General features: G+C 41.3%; 2 protein-coding genes across 2 annotated transcripts in view; one reads left to right on the top strand and one right to left on the bottom strand.

Annotated features, from left to right (window-relative positions):
* Positions 1–7387: 7387 nt before the first annotated feature.
* LSm7 (U6 snRNA-associated Sm-like protein LSm7) lies at positions 7388–8216 on the top strand. Its single transcript, XM_065224102.1, has 2 exons — positions 7388–7440; positions 7496–8216. The coding sequence occupies exons 1-2, from the start codon at positions 7426–7428 to the stop codon at positions 7862–7864; spliced, it is 384 nt and encodes a 127-aa protein (XP_065080174.1). The 5' UTR covers positions 7388–7425; the 3' UTR covers positions 7865–8216.
* A 99-nt stretch (positions 8217–8315) lies between these two features.
* The window catches only part of ChLD3 (Chitin and LDLR binding deacetylase 3), a 44222-nt gene continuing 34717 nt past the window's right edge, over positions 8316–17820 (bottom strand). The window contains exon 5 of the mRNA XM_065224087.1: positions 8316–8628. Coding sequence (XP_065080159.1) covers positions 8350–8628 — 279 coding nt within the window. The 3' untranslated portion in view covers positions 8316–8349. The remainder of the gene's footprint in view (positions 8629–17820) is intronic.

The following is a 17820-nucleotide window of genomic DNA, read 5'->3' as shown; positions in this document are numbered from 1 at the left end:
ATGTTCCGTTTCGGTGGTGTGGTTTGTTCAAATCTTTCTTAATGCACCTGTGTGCAATAAATCAACGACTAAATTATATAAGTTGATGTAACTGGTTCATGAAGTTCGAGTACTAGGGCTGGAATCTGAATTAGCCATGTAGAAGGCTTACAATTAGAATCATAGCAAAGTAAATATTGCAGTAGAATCATTTTTTTTTCAATCTCAATACCACAGACAAACAGACATAACACATTGAATATTTCTCAATGTAAAACATCGTCGCTAAAACATTACCGCCATCTGTTGAGTACACTGTGGTGGGTAGTACGCTGAACAGATGGCGGTAGTGTGTAAACGTCAAATGCAAGGGAATTGACTATGCGCGCCACAGGTGGCGGTACTACCAACTACGATACTTTTAAATTGACCGTTAAATGCTTGTTCGATGAACAACTTTCGACTGTTATGTCTGTTTGTCTGTGTCAATACATTATTTTCCGGAAACAAACAAAGATTATTCAATACAGTATCATTGTTGTTAGTAGTATTTAGTTCAACTAATCATTTTAATGAGTGTCCGATAACATCGTTGAAAATTGTTTCAATAATTTATAAAGAACAATCATGTAAGATGTATTTTATTGGGAGCGATATTCAGCCCAGAAAAACATGCAAAAACAAACGTTTGCTGTTGGATTTCTTAAAAGGCATATCTATATGACTATTAAATGATTGGGATGGATCTGTTTACAATCTTTAAACCTCAAAAATCAAAGGAAGCTATTCCAATGAGATATACATGTTTTCCTATACTGCAAATGACAGTCCAATAGTTTCTTCATGTCTGTTTACACGCGACATATCAACAAACGTCAAAAATCATTAAAAGCAACTCCAATAAAATATACATCATTATCTTATAAGATATAAATTTTAGTTAGCAATATTCATCATGAAAACAGGTATATTTTACTGGATTTTCTCATAGTGCAAACTTATATGATTTTCCATTAGTTTCTAGATGTCTGTTCCCACCCATGACATATCAACAGTTTTTCACCATGAAATATATCAGACAATATTCATATACTTATTACCTATCGCTAACCACGTTCGAAGCAAAGTATTATCAAGTACTAAGTATGTGAAATTACGATAGAAATCATTCCATATCGCAGTCATAGTTTTTAAGTGATAATCCAATGGAATCTATCAATCATCACATAGAATGAATAAATCTGCTGACATTGCTATGTTATAAGATGGATCCAATAAACGGTACATGTCGATTTGTTTCAGTGTACTGGCAGCTGTCATCAACGTTCCAGGAGGCTGCTATAGACACTCTTGTGATAGACACGCATCCAGGGGCTTTCACTTCTTACTTCCAACACTCCTCCTGTTCCGTAGCACTCCTCCTGCTTTTCGTTACTACTGGCTGCCTCAGGTAGTATAGTCCACCGCTCCTATCACCTACAGCGACATCCTTGCCAGCTTTCAAAATTCTGCAGTCCTTCGCACCCAACAGCACATCGTAGCCATAGCTGGTGATTCGACCACATTCGACTCACCGACAGCACACTTCCAGATAATCCAGGAACGTACAGCAATCCATTCAGCTTCATATCCACAGCTTCGCCCTCCAATACGGCGCCTGTGATTCTTCCTTGCCCACTTCCTCTTGCCTTCACGTCATACCAACAATCAATACGAAACTAACGATTTTAAATTGGCTCACCACTTTAGTAGCCTATTGGTCCCAAGCAAACGATTAACGTACCCTATTCTACTTGAAATTCTATTACTACACTATGTTTGTTTTGATTCGCTATGAAAGTTTGACAGATAATATCAGGGGTGTGTGGATTAATGCAGAACATGCAGGGGTGAGTGAAATATCTTGGGACTGCTTGGGACCGTTGTTCTGGTACTGAGTGAGCCAAAAATAATAATGATTTTCTTCGGGACCCAGTGGTCTTAGAGTTATCTCTATGGTCATACTGTCGAAGCTCACAGTCAATCCAGTCATATGTTTCGAACAGCCGGTGTCGATGATCCAACGACCGTCAATAGACACATCACTTGCAGTCGTCGTCTTGAAGCGCACTCCTCGACTACTGTCACTGCAACCGGCATCCGGTTGTTTGTCCTTAACCACCATCGACTTCGTTTGGTTTTGTCGCCTCTCCTCCATCAACACAGGACAAATCCACCGCAAATGCCCTTCTCGCTTGCAATGGTAACAAGCCCGTACCAAAACTCTCCGTTCTTCCGATCGCACTGGGGTTTCCATCGTCATTTCACTTGCCTTTTCATGCACTTTGCACGAGATTTTGCATTCATCTTCTCCGCCACTCATCTAGAAGCGTACCTTTCACGTACTCCGGCTTCAGGTCTTCTTCTGGACGGCCTTCAAGAGCATTAACGAGCGGGTTGTACGTCTCCGGTAAATTCGACAGCAAAATCGCCACAACAAGATGTTCCTTCAACGGCTCTCCCATGCTGGCTAATCGGTGAACCAACTCTGACGCTTGGACGAGATGCTCTGACATATTCCCGTCATCTATCAGACGCATCGAGCACAATCTCCGCAGTACATGGATCTTGTTCGACAGAGATCCTCGCTTGTGGTAGCCTTTGAGCTTGTCCCACATCTCCTTTACACTAGCAGTTCCCATAATGTGGCACAACTGACCATCTTCTAGCGCCAAACCGATCGTCACAGCAGCAACAACTCCATCCAGAATTTCCGAGTCGCCCAATTAAAATCGTTCAACCACAAACGAAGTGACAGACGGAGCGGCTCGAAAACTTTGGTGACTAATCTGCTATTGCCATTTTTCAGTGTACCACATGGCAACACCACTACTACTGGATTGTACCACATGGCAACACTACTACTAGATTGAACTAGCATTTTCACCAAATGTACTAGAATGTTTTGGTTCTATCTCTTTCACTCTACTCAAAACTGAAATGCATAAAAAAATGACAAAATGATACGCACTCTTTGCACACTGTCAAAGAATCATTGTACACAAAATCAACTTTGTTCAAATCAAAACAAAAATCCTAACCCATCTGGTGGATGATGGCACAAGCTTCTAAGAAAATTCTATTACAGCGAACCACATTATTTTAATTGATTTCTTCACCAGTAAGTCGTCTGTCACTTCGTTTGTGGTTCAACCGATCTAATGTTATCTGCGTCTCGGCAATTTTCCACGAAACAAAAAAAAACACTACGCGCACGGTCAGGCAAAGAAAACAGCTTCACAATCGAGTGAACAAAAAACAATGGTCACAATTCGATAATTTCCACAAAGTGTTCTTTCCTATAAGCTTCTTTTTTTTCGAGTGAAGTGTATCTTCTTCAGTTCAAACAATCGCACTTTTATCATAGAGGTAACTCTAAGACCACTGGGTCCCGAAGAAAATCATTATTATTTTTGGCTCACTCAGTACCAGAACAACGGTCCCAAGCAGTCTCAAGCTATTTCACTCACCCCTGCATGTTCTGCATGAATCCACACACCCCTGATGTTATCTGTCAAACTTTCATAGCGAATCAAAACAAACATAGTGTAGTAATAGAATTTCAACTAGAATAGGGTACGTTAATCGTTTGCTTGGGACCAATAGGCTACTAAAGTGGTGAGCCAATTTAAAATCGTTAGTTTCGTATTGATTGTTGCTTTTACTACTTACTTCCAGCAGATTTTACTGAGGATTTTTCGAAGATTGATCCGCTATTGGAAGATTTTTTGAGCATCCAGAATTGAGATTAAGATGTGGTTCTAGATGCTCAAAAAAATCTCACACTAGCGAATCAATCTTCGTAAAATTTTCTTTCATTTCTCGCAGCTACTGGCATTGAGCCGAGCATCGAGCATCATATTTTTGCAGAGAATATTCAGAATCGTCATCAATCTTCTTTCTATTTACTCAGGTGGTGTAGCGTTCTTGGAAAATGTATTCGGCACACCAGATCAGAAATCATGTGACATTCACCGAAGAAAAGTGTTTTCTATAAGTTTTTAACCATTATAATGAAGCATTTGCATCGTTCTATAACGTGGTAGCAATAACGCAATATGTTCATGTTTGCGACTTGGTCCTAATGAAACTGCCGTATTTCTCGAGAATCAAAACAAAATTATACTCAAATTTGGCTTGCTTAAGGCTGTGTTCCATTTGGTGAATATTCACTAACATTTGACACCTCGAAAATACATTATAATGTTCGAAAATCCCGAAAATCGAAAATCTGTTGTTGATCATCTGATTTTTGAGAAGGTGTTTGTCAAATTTAATTCCTGGTCTGTCAGAAATAAGTTTGGTAGGGGAAAAGTTCTCTTCGGCAATACCTTACTTAACCTATTATCGTCAGGGGGTAAACAACGTCCTTGAGAGCTCAATTTGGCATGTGGATACATTGTGTTTCAGAGCAACTATTGGCCAAATTTGAGTGCTCTAGGACTTTGTTCACCCCCCTGACGATAATAGGTTAAGGTATTGCCGAAGCCAACTTTTCCCCTATTTGAAAATTTTCCATCCGTTAAATTTTAGTGAACATTCCAGGGGGACCCTATCTCTGACAACCACATATAGATACACCATATCGCACATGATTTTTACATTTTTGGGCAATATGACACTTTTGGGCATACTAACTTACTAACAGAGGTACTCGCAGAGGTACGACCAAGGGGTGGTCCGAGGGGGGGCGACTCTATCTACGATGAAGGAAAAATTGTTTTATGCTGTGGTTAGCTGCGCGCACGCTGAGTAGATAGTAAGAAGATTTATGACGATTCTAAAGATTTCCTGCAAAAAGATGATGCACGATGCGAGTAGATGCGAGAAATTAAAGAAGATTTTTCGAAGATTGATTAGCTAGTGTGAGATTTGTTGAGCACCTAGAATTAAGATTTAGATGTGTCGTTCCCCTCGTAATAAACTGACCCTTCCAGAGAGAGATGACCGTTGAAGCATGCAGTAGATTTAAGTAGATTTGCTAAAACAGTAATGGAAGGAAATACTTAAACACGTAGTAGAATGTAGAAATTTATTCCTCTTAGATGAAATGTATGCCCGGAATTTAGCTGCTGATTGGAACAAGCATCCCTATTCTGTGAGTCGTGACACTCTGTCACCAGTGAGGTGAGAAAAATCACGTCGTGTGAAGTGATCCTCCATTTGATTTGGACAGAGAGTCACCTCACACGGCGTAACTTTTGCCACCTCAATAGGGATGTACTGATCAGGTCATTGAACGGATGATTCCTCATGTAATAACTCATCACTGAGAAAATAAATTACTTAGGACTAAAAAAAGTTCGAAGCTCAATCTAAAAATCTCGTTTATAAAGATTAAAAAAAAACTTCCTTGGAAGTGGAAATTGCTTGTCTAAATCAATTCGTTTTACTAGTATGTTGAACAGCGATTGGGTATAAAATTCTGTAGTGATCCGATGGTGATACAGATGAGTGTCCTGATGTGGCTGATACGAGTGTTAACATTTTGAGCGTCCAACTCGGCTGGTTGAATACTCTTGTTAGATGTCTTATTCACGACCAGTTGAAACCCGGATATCGGCTTTTCGTGGGGCCTGACCTGATTAGCAATTGGGAAAGATTTTTTTCTAAAAAATAAATAAGTCGAACTCAAACATACATCAAACTGGCAGTTTCATTGGATCTTACAATTTTTCTCCGAATATCAATCTCACAATCTTTTGCAACTTCAACCGATGCTTCTAAACGGCCATTAATTCGACGTAGAAATGTTTTCTTTACCTTTTCTGTTCAACACTTTTTCACAACACTTTATTATCGAGCCGTAGTAATATGTAAACAAATAACATTGCTGACGTTTACTGTTTTTTGTTCAACGGTCTCTGTGATTACTTCGATGACGATGCGAGTGATGTGACAAAAGATGCAAGATTCGAGAGTAGATGAAAGTAGATGGCACAGATATAAACAGATAGCGTGCGGTAAATAAATATATAAAGATATGTGTGATTAATGATGAGAAGAAGATAATCCAGATGTGTCGCCCCCTCGCCCAAACCCAAAATTTCATCAATTTTGTCACACTGGAACTATTTTAAATAACTACGATTACATTTGCAAAAATCCCTAATTAGCGCCTCTCGGTGTCATTTTGTATGGGAGCGAGCTGTCAGTTTGTCAGTTTAGTGTCAAACAGTGAAGTTATTATTTTGCTTTAAATCATGATTTAAAAATCGAGATGAAAGTGCGTGGGGTTGAAAAAAATATCACTGTGCTCAGAAATCGAAGCTTTTTCAGATGATATATGAAAACCGATATATTTTTCAAAATTAAAGAACCCAATTATGTCACGATAAATTTAGCAAAAAAATACCCCCTCCCCCCCTATCGTGACGTTATTCCTATACCTAATGCATTGCTTGTCACAAAATCTTAGACCACCCCCTCCCCCCTTATAGCGTGACATAATATATGCATCAACCCTTGTTGCCCCCGTGGAAAATTCACCAAATGGAACACAGCCTACACGCTAATTCAATATTGCCAAAATTAGGGTAGAATCCACCCAGATCGGTTAAAACAATAGAGCTAATAAACTATAGAGGAAGAATAGCGCTGCCGTCGCTGTCGAAACATCTTTTCCTTACATCGAATAGGGACACAACTGTCAAAGCGAAAAAAAAACTATGCAGTTTGACAGTGCTGTACCCGGTATTATTCAACATCGGAACAAAGGAAACACCAGCGCTATTCTTCCTCTATAGTATATTAGCTCTATTGTTAAAACTGAACCTACCCAAAAATGAGTAAACTATGTTGAGAGTGACAAGTTGACAAATGAACAAAGTCGATCGGATTCATGTTGATGTTGTCCATTTGTCAACATTCCCAACATAGTTTACCCATTTTGGGTAGGTTAAATCTAGATAGAGCTGGAATTAGGGCGTAACCACTTTTGTAAACAATGCCTTCTCTCGATGGTTTCTAGAAAGCCAAGACTCGCTCACTCAAATCAACGTCACCATCAGGTAGGGGAAGACTTCCGCTTCCCGTTGGTTATGTTGGTTGGCGTGGGAGTGCCTTGAGTTTCGAGAAATCATCGAGAGAAGTCATTGTTTACAAAAGCTGTTACGCCCTAATTTCAGCTCTATCAAGAAATATTGACCGATCTGGGTGGATTTTACCCAAATTTGGTTAATTTTGAAATAGCGTGTAAGAAATAAAGTGCTTTGAATAAAAGTCAAGCACACTGGGCACATATTTAGTACGAATCTGTGTTTTAGTACAATCTCCCGGCATTTTCAAACTGTCATAAAATTACACATGTTTATAAACAAACTTCGCCGATAAACGTTTTTCTTTGCAGAACTTTTCTCTTTCCTGGCATTCGTTTGCACGTAGTATTTTTGAATAATCTGATACATTATGGCTGATAAAAAGGTAAGTAACGACATGCTCTTTGGAAGTAGCAACCCGTTAAACCTTCCCGTTGCAGTCCGGTCCGAGTGGCCCTGGAGGCGGCGGTGGCGGAGGCGGAGGCGGCGGCGGTGGTGGTGGTGGCGATAACAAGGAAAAGCGCCGAAAGGAATCGATCTTGGATCTGAGCAAATACCTCGAGAAAACCATTAGGGTTAAATTTTCCGGTGGTCGGGAAGCGGCTGGCGTTCTGAAAGGATATGACCCTCTGCTCAATCTGGTGCTGGACAATACGGTGGAATTCCTACGAGATCCGGACGACTACAAACTGGCGGAAGAGACGCGACATCTCGGCTTGGTGGTGTGCCGGGGGACGTCGGTGGTGCTAATCTGTCCCCAGGAGGGTATGGAGTCCATTCAGAATCCTTTCATCACGCAGGAAGGTTGAGGTGGGTGGAATGTACATTCTAATCTTTTGGGATTTCTCATGAAGAAGCAAAATCGGGGTCATTCGTTTCACTGTTAATTTATTTTGTTCTTCCAAGATCACGAATCCAGATTCGATGGTTAACAGTAGATTTTCGGTTTGTACAATTTTCAACATCAATGTTCATTCAAATAATAAATTGCATTTCTTTTTTTTTTCGCCGAATAATTCTAGAAAGCTTTGTTTGCTACTGTTTCCCATCAGCATTTTGCGTTCTTTTTGGCACCTAAAAAGTAAGTCTTACAACAAAACCTAAAGTACGTTCTATAAATTAAATATTGCAACAAATAAATTTAACAACAATAAACTTAAACTATTTCAATCTTTCTTCGGGTTTTGTGTTTAAAAGAAAGCCAAACAAAAAAAAAATGCGAGATTCTTACTACCTAGTCGGTGTTGCGTTAAATTAAGCAAAATTAATACTGCTGCTGCTGTTGCTGCTGGGCCTAGTCCAATCCGAACTCGTTCCTTATCCATGGATACTGGGACGGGCATTCGTTGCAGGTGAACAGATATCGGTCCTGCTGCAGGACTCGACTGTGCAGCTTACAGGTACGTGGGAGGTTGCATGCCAGCTCGGTCGGGTCTAGCTGCTTCGGTTGGCAGTACCACGGGTCGAAGTGACCTAGTTGATTTAGCGGGGTTGGATTGCGGATCCATTCGATGGCTTGGTAGTTGGTCACGAAGTACACATCCGGATGCTTCTGCATGTCGTCGAGGAATCTCTGCAATTTTAGAACAGTGGAAAATTTCTGTTAAGTCCTGTGGATATTCAGGTCGATCAAGTATTGTTGTAAAAAAACCCCGATTTTGGATAGGCGCATAATCATGGTCAACATTTTTAAGAAGGAGATTAAAAGAGCGCCGATCAACATATTGGCGCCGGCTTCGTTGACCGGCGTGAGCCTTTTTTTACTGAATAATAAATAAACTCCACATAGTTCTACAGAAGATTAGATTTAAGTTGACCTTAAGCTGCAGCTCTTAAGTGAAAATGTCTTCTTCTTTCACGCATATAAGCTTATTGCGTGTTCCCAACTTAGTGTTCTAGATGCACTTCCACAGTTATTAATTGAGAGCTTTCGATGATTTTCCAACCCAAAAAATTCCTAGACCGAACCGAGAATCGAACCCAGCCACCTACAGGTCTTGCTTTGTAGCTGCACCTTTACCGACTGTGCTAAGGTAGGTGAAAATGTACCTAGGTTTATTATTTATTCGGTATGTTGCGATAGTTTCTTCAGTCGAGTATTAGTACAATACACTGAAGTAGTCTGCATTGTCGACGAAATACGCAATTCTGTCAAGGATAAGTAATTAAGGAAAGTTGAATTAAAAGGAAAATACGAATTCTTCTCTCTTTCTTTATAAAGTTTTTATCAATCTTAGGGAAATTCCAGGCACATCAACGGAAGAGTAACCAGAGTTTCACGAAAGTTCCAAGAACTTCGGGAATGATTAGAGAACTTTAAAGAGATTAATGAAAATTGCATGAGCTTTAAAAAAGTTTCGAGGAATAAAAGGAAATATCGAGGATTTCGAAAAAAAAAAACAATCACGGGATAACAAAAAAACTTTTCTACAATTGCGGGCACTTCAGGGATGCTTTGAGAACCTTCAACTTTTAAGAATAATTGCTAGACTTAAGGGATATCTAGGGAACTACAAAAAAAAAAATCAAGTAAACTTCAGAGAAGTCCAGAGAACTGAAAGTAAATTGAGAAAACTTTAAGGTGATTCCTTGTTGAGTCCACAAATGGCCGCCACCAAAGATATCTAATTAACAAGATGTCCTACTAATAAAATCCTTGAACAAGACAATGGATACATCACCCTTATGTGATCTCATTGCCATCTGGTGAGTGGACATTGAAACTATAGGGTGCCCCCCGCCAACTTCACCACCAGTGCTCAATAAAGGTCCGTTTAGACTATCTGATTTCTTGGTCTGATTTTGATCGCCGCCATAATGACAAATCTACTCGATTTTACTTTCGACACACTTTTTTGAACCCCCTGTTTGTTGTTCACCGACATGAATGACCATAACAAAAACAATAAAATTTCTGACCAAAGCACACTACTGACACCTGGCTCCGTGTTCGCGGGAAATCTTTAACTAAACCTTGAACCCGCATGCAAAAGCTATGAATTGGTTCGTGTCTGATCTATTCTGGTCAAATTATTTTTATCTAGTTCAAAAAATCCTATGGTTTTGACAGTTCGGATCACTGCACATTTAAATCGGCCGTTTACGATTTTCGGACATAATTCAGAATTAAGTGTCATGTCGGTTTGTCGGTGTTCACACTGCTTGCACATGTCGAAAGAACTGTCAGTTTAGATTTCAAAACAAAATTGTATCAGGAATCAAAAGTAAATACTTCATTACCGAAAAATTGCTCTAGCTTCGGCAGGCGTATTCACTTTTATTATTTTAAATAAATTTAGGAAGGAGAAGGTGAACTTTGTGGAGTAGGAAATGATTGCTCAGTAGAGACACCGGTAGGGATCTGGCTCATATTGTCTTTCAAGAACTGCGATATAAAGACGAAAAAGGATTTCAAAACTTTGCCATGATGTCGATACCAACTTTCGACAAGTTCTCAATAAATCTACATGATTCCTTGCGTTCTGCCAATTTCTGTTAAGATCTCAATTCTTCATATTTCTCTGAAGACCTTCGGATGTCCCTGAAGTTTTGTTTCTGTTCACTGGTAAAATATCTTTGAAGATGAACAATCTTTCCTGAAGATCTGAAAAATTCCCGGTAGTTCTGCAGATTTCTTAGAAATCCTGTCTGTTCTTCAGAAGTTCTGCAAATTTATCTAAAACTCTAAAAAAGTTCCTGAATCCATGCATGATCCTTAAATATCAACAATTATCACTGATGTTCACTAAATTTCTAATAATCTACTCGAAAGTTCTGTAAGTTTCTCTGTAAATTTTCATGATTCAATGAATATCTGCAAATATCCCTGAAAATCTACACCATTTCCTTGAGTATAAAAAAATGTATTATCAATTGTTGAGCTTCTCGGAAATTTAAGGAAGTTCTCTAAAGATCTACTAATTTGTCTGAAGTTGTACAAATATCTGGTCGGTAAATGCTGGGTAATGCGCAATACAGATCCCATTGAGATCACTAGCCTCTTCCCAGCAACTCCTATCCCTACCTCCCCGTGGTACCGGCCGGGAACTGTGAGCAACCTTAGGGAAGATCGGGTAACCAACCCCGGTGGGAACTTTGGTCATAGGCTGACAGGGAAGGGGGGGGGGGTTTGCTTCAGCAAGCCTGAGCGTTTGTTCCCCATGTTATGGGCGGCTGATCTACGTCCGAGTGCCAGTGAAGGACTCTAAGCACAACTGTGCACCCTGGTCCTCCGGAAAGTTAGGGGGTTGGTGTCAGGCCCTGCGAGCCAGCCGTAAAAAAGCATTGCAACGGAAAATCAGCAACAGAGGAATACGAACCGAGACCAACGGCAACGACCCCAGCGACGAAATAGGACTTTCGATTGGAAACTCGGCACGTGGAACTCTCGATCTCTCAATTTCATCGGGGCACCCGAATACTCTACTGAAGGACCGCGGATTCGGCATCGTAGCGCTGCAGGAGGTGTGTTGGACAGGATCCATGGTGCGAACGTTTAGAGGTAATCATAGCATCTACCAGAGTTGCGGCAACACACGCGAGCTGGGCACAGCTTTCATCGTGATGGGTGAAATACAGAAGCGCGTCATCCGTTGGTGGTTGATCGACGAAAGAATGTGCAGGTTGATGATCAAGGGCCGATTCTTCAACTTCTGCATAATCAACGTGCACAGCGCTCACTCCGGAAGCACTGATGATGACAAGGACGCATTTTACGCGCAGCTCGACCGCGAGTACGATCGCTGCCCAAGCCACGATGTCAAGATCATCATAGGAGACCTAAACGCTCAGGTAGGCCAGGAGGACGAATTCAGACCGACGATTGGAAAGTTCAGCGCCCACCAGCTGACGAACGGGAACGGCCTACGACTCATAGATTTCGCCGCCTCCAAGAACATGGCCATACGTAGCCCCTTCTTCCAACACAACCTTCCTTATCGTTACACCTGGAGATCACCACAGCAGACAGAATCGCAAATCGACCACGTTCTGATTGATGGACGGCACTTCTCCGACGTTATCGACGTCAGGACCTATCGTGGCGCTAACATCGACTCTGACCACTATCTGGTGATGGTCAAACTGCGCCCAAAACTTTCCGTCATCAACAATGTACGGTACCGACGCCCGCCACGGTACAACCTAGAGCGACTGAAGCAACCGGATGCCGCCTTAGCATACGCGCAGAATCTCGAGGCAGCGTTGCCAGAGGAGGGCGAGCTTGATGTGCCCCCTCTAGAGGCCTGCTGGAGTACAGTAAAAGCAGTCATCACCGACGCAGCCGAGAGCATCATCGGGTACGTGGAAAGAAGTCGACGGAATGAATGGTTCGACGAGGAGTGCAGAGCGATTTTGGAGGAGAAGAACGCAGCGCGGGCGGTAATGCTGCAGCATGGAACCCGACAGAACGTGGAAACAGCAGACCCGCATCTTTCGGAAGAAAAAAAGCCGCCTGGAAGAAGCGGAGTGCGAGGAAATGGAACTGCTGTGCCGTTCCCAAGAAACACGGAAGTTCTGCCAGAAGCTCAACGCATCCCGCAACGGCTTCTTGCCGCGAGCCGAAATGTGCAAGGATAAGGACGGGAGCCTCTTGACGGATGGACGTGAGGTGATTGAAAGGTGGAAGCAGCACTTCGAGGCGTACCTGAATGGCGAGGAGAACGTAGGCACGGGAGACCAGCGCAATGGAGGAAACGACTACGTCAGTGCAGCAGAGGACGGAACTGACCCAACTCCCACGCTGAGGGAAGTTAAGGATGCCATTCAGCAGCTCAAAAACAACAAAGCAGCTGGTAAGGATGGTATTGCAGCCGAACTCATCAAGATGGGCCCAGAAAAGTTGGCCACCAGCCTGCACCGGATGATAGTCAGGATCTGGGAAACAGAACAGCTACCGGAGGAGTGAAAGGAGGGGGTCATCTGCCCCATTCACACAAAAGGCGACCATTTGGAATGTGAGAACTTCAGAGCGATCACCATTTTGAATGCCGCCTACAAAGTGCTATCCCAGATCATCTTCCGTCGTCTATCACCTAAAATGACCGAGTTCGTGGGAAGTTATCAAGCCGGCTTCATCGACGGCCGATCGACAACGGACCACATCTTCACCGTACGGCAAATCCTCCAGAAATGCCGTGAATACCAGGTCCCAACGCATCATTTGTTCATCGACTTTAAGGCGGCATACGACAGTATCGACCGCACAGAGCTATGGAAAATCACGGACGAGAACGGCTTTCCTGGGAAGCTGATCATACTGATCAAAGCAACGATGGACGGTGTGCAAAACTGCGTAAGGGTTTCGGGTGAACTATCCAGTTCATTCGAATCTCGCCGGGGACTGCGACAAGGTGACGGACTCTCATGCCTACTCTTCAACATTGCTCTAGAAGGTGTAATGCGACAAGCCGGGCTCAACAGCCGGGGTACGATTTTCACGAAATCTGGTCAATTTGTATGCTTTGCGGACGACATGGACATTATCGCAAGAACATTTGGAACGGTGGCAGAACTATACTTCTTCTTCTTCTTCTTCTTCTTCTTCTTCTTCTTCTTCTTCTTCTTCTTCTTCTTCTTCTTCGCATTTCAAGCTTATTGCATTTCGCATATTAGCTTATTGCGTGCTCTCAACTTAGTGTTCTAGATGCACTTCCACAGTTATTAATTGAGAGCTTTCGATGCCTGTACCATTTTTGCATTGGTATAATTGTGTGGCAAGTCCAATCATACTTCTATGCCCAGGGTAGTCGAGAAATTTTCCAGCCCGAAAAATTCCTAGACCGGACCGGGAATTGAACCCAGCCACCTCCAGCATGGTCTTGCTTTGTAGCTGCGTCTTTACCGACTGAGCTAAGGGAGGCCCCAGAACTATACACCCGCCTGAAACACGAAGCAGCAAAGGTCGGACTGGTGGTGAGTGCGTCAAAAACAAAGTACATGCTAGTAGGCGGAACCGAACATGACAGGATTCGTCTAGGAAGTAATGTCACGATAGACGGGGATACTTTCGAGGTAGTGGAGGAATTCGTTTACCTTGGATCCTTAATGACGGCTGACAACAATGTGAGCCGTGAAATACGAAGGCGCATCATCAGCGGAAGTCGTGCCTACTACGGGCTCCAGAAGAAACTACGGTCAAAAAAGATTCACCCCCGCACCAAATGTACCATGTACAGAACGCTAATAAGACCGGTGGTCCTCTATGGACACGAGACATGGACTATGCTCGAAGAGGACCTGCAAGCACTCGGAGTTTTCGAGCGACGTGTGCTAAGGACGATCTTCGGCGGCGTGCAGGAGAACGGTGAGTGGCGGCGAAGAATGAACCACGAACTCGCTGCACTCTACGACGAACCCAGCATCCAGAAGGTGGCCAAAGCCGGAAGGATGCGGTGGGCAGGGCATGTTGCAAGAATGCCGGACAACAACCCTGCAAACTTGGTGTTCGCTACTGATCCGGTTGGCACAAGAAGGCGTGGAGCGCAGAGTGCACGATGGGCGGACCAGGTAGAGCGTGATCTAGCGAGCATTGGGCATGACCGAGGATGGAGAGCGGCAGCCGTAAACCGTGTATTGTGGCGCACTATTGTTGATTATGTCTTATCTTAAATGTGATGTTGTACGAATAAATGTATGTATGTATGTTGTACAAATATCTCCAAAGATCAGCGAATTTCTCTTAAAATCCAAGAACCTCAATAAAATTCTGAAAATTTATTTAAAAATCTGCAGATTTTTCAGTAAATTTTCTATCTACCCTCTACCCTCTAAACTTTTTTGAAGTTCTTACAATTTCTAAAAATTCTGTATATTTTTCTAGTGTACTGTATTTCTGCTCTGAAGATCTACGAACTGCCCTGAAGTTCAATAAATTTCTCAGTAGATCTCCGAACTTCTATAAAGTTCTGTAAATTTCTTTGTTGATTCTTGGACTTCCATAAAGTTCTGAAGATTTATCTGAAATTCTTTGAAATTCCCTAAAGCTCTACAAACTCAATCTGTTTCGCAATTTTCGGAGCTGATAGTCCCCGGTCCAGCTCCGCCTTCTTCACGATAGCTCTGTCAATTCGGTCAGTTGTCTTTGAAGGACGCCACGATCACTTAGCTGGTGAGATAGAATCACGCTTTTTGTACATCTGCACAATTCTAGCGACCGTATCTTTGTGAAGCTGGACAATATCGGCAATATCACGGTAGCTTTTGCCAGTTTTGTGATGTTCAATAATCAAATTTCGGATACTGATCGAAATTTGTGCTTTTTTGGGTATTTTGCAACAAATAACTTCCAATTTTGAACACGAAAACTTCAAGAGAACTAAATGACAGCTAGAAACTATGTTTACATTCGAAAAAGTTGCAGAATACACACTAAAACTCTGTAAAACACACTTAAGTGATAGTATAGTATTTTCATAATTTATCACATGAAATCTCAAGAAAAGATATAAACGCCATATTTTCAATGGCAATGTGATAAATAAACATAAATTGATAAATCATTTATAAAATTAAACTGATTTTCACCAGAAAAAAAATGTAAATTGGTAGGGGGTGGATAAACTTTTTTTGCATACTGTATCTCTGAAGATTTACGAATTTCTCTGAAGTTGTGTAAATACTTCTAAAGATCGGCGAACTTTTTCGAAGTTTTGTGAGTTTTGATAAAGTTTTGCAATTTTTTTCTAAAAATGTACGAACTTCCTGAAGTTCTACAGCCTTCTTTTAAGGTCTACGGATTTCTCTGAAGCTCTTCAGATCAATCTATTTCCTACTTCGATGGAGTTCTGGAAAATTTTGGACTTTCGTACTTCACTGAGATTTGTTTTTGGAATTGAAGTACTTTTCTGAAATATTACGAATTTTTCTGAAGATCTCACATTTTTCTGAAACTGTGAAGCTTTCTGAACTATTGAATGTCTCTGAAGGTCTACAAAATTCCTTGCAGGTCTACAGATTTCTCCTAATATCTACTATTCTGAAGTTCTGCAAATGCCTTTTAAGTTCTGTAAAGTTGTCTGAAGCTGAGAAGTTTTAATCTCAATATCTACCTGCTGTTTTAATGCTCAATATCTGAATGCTGCGGTTGAAAGTCCTGTGGGCATGACCCTCCTAATTTTCCGACAGAACTGTAAGGATTTTTACGTCGCAATCCTTCGTACAATGCAAGACCAATCACCATTGTCATACCCTATGACTAGATATGTTTCTTGCCTCGACCCTGCTGTTATATCGAATTCTCCTGAAACAGCTAAAAAGCAGTTGAAATTTTGTCTTGAACAACTAGTGGAGAAGGATAATATTAATAGTACGGACAAAATTAAGGTGGAATATAATGCGTTGCGATTGCGATGCTCTTAATTTTAAGGAAATTATGAAAAATTATCGCTGAAGTGAGGAACGTTTGGACAGCTGGTGGATGAGGCTTATGAATGTTGCTGGCAAAGATTTTTCCAAACCTGATGGGTTTCGTCACGAAAATTCTTAAATTGTCGCATGGAAATGCCACACTGGAACAGGGATTTTTCGTAAATAAGGAGTGCTTGGTGATCAACCAGACAGAAGAAAGTCTTGTCACATTGTTCATAATGCAATATTGAATGCTGGAGGCGTGACGAAAGTCGCCATATGCCAAAAACTCCTACGATCGGTACAAGGAAGCTATCAACAGAAAGAAACAGGAGACTATCCATAGGAAAAGTTGCTCAAAATGATAAGGAGTTGAAGACTAAAAATGCAAACAATACTTCCAACTGCTCAAAAAGAAGCATCCCCAACAAACAATTGCCTATTGAAGAAACGACCTCTTGACGGTTTTATTCAACTGCATGCTTAATAATACTTGTACTATTTTTAATAATAATATCTGTTCAGGCTTTGTTCACACAAATCTGGAGAATTTATTCAACCACAACATCGAAATATTTGGTGCTGAATAAGGTATGTCGAGAAGCTTTTATTCGACTTACAAGAGTTGTAACAGATCTGTATTCGATCAATTTTTTGATTATTCAGCGCATCATTTACTTCCTTAAACAGCGATGGTATAAAGGTGTACACATTTATAGACGCTTGATTCTCATCATGTGAAATAATGTTTAATTAAACACTATTATACGTTTATTAAACGATTATTCAACTACGGGATAATTAATCCGAAAATTAGAACGGCAGGGTTGTTTTTCTCTCGTTCGTGATTGTTGTGTCGTTAAATTCTTCTGTCGAAGCACACACCCACCATACAGATAATACTAGAAAATTTACTACATACCTACACACACCGTTAGATGGGAACCATGACCTTCCGATCACCAGCCGCTTGCCTTGCCATCTGAGCTATCCTAGATTACATCATATGGGCAGCTAAATAATCAATAAAAGCTTGAATTTGAAAACCTGTCAGCACTCCCAGCCGTAACTCTAGCTAATTCAAGGAGATGTGAGAATGATTAATTCATTCATATTTGTTTAACATGAGACCAACGTTACCTCTCCATATTTCTAATTTCGATGATGCTATTATTTTCGATAGATTTATTAATTGGTTGTCGTGAGTGATACGATCTATGATTACGATTTAAATTAATTAGGCGTAGAAAATAAATTCAAAAAAGGGTTGATGTTGGGAGATTGAACTCACGACCTTCTACTTGGAAAGCGGAAACGGTAACCACTATGCTACCAATTTCGTTTTGTTGTTAGCCTGAAGCAGTGTTGTGGAATGATGAATGAATACGCCGTTTGTAAAGCATTTACAAAGCATGAAATT

Source organism: Ochlerotatus camptorhynchus, unplaced genomic scaffold, assembly GCF_037179485.1.
Source record: "Ochlerotatus camptorhynchus isolate MF236.1 unplaced genomic scaffold, CSIRO-AGI_Acam_v1.1 ptg000204l, whole genome shotgun sequence".
Lineage (NCBI taxonomy): Eukaryota > Metazoa > Arthropoda > Insecta > Diptera > Culicidae > Ochlerotatus > Ochlerotatus camptorhynchus.
The sequence above is the reverse complement of the archived record's forward strand: the minus strand, read 5'-3'. Positions and strand labels throughout refer to the sequence as shown.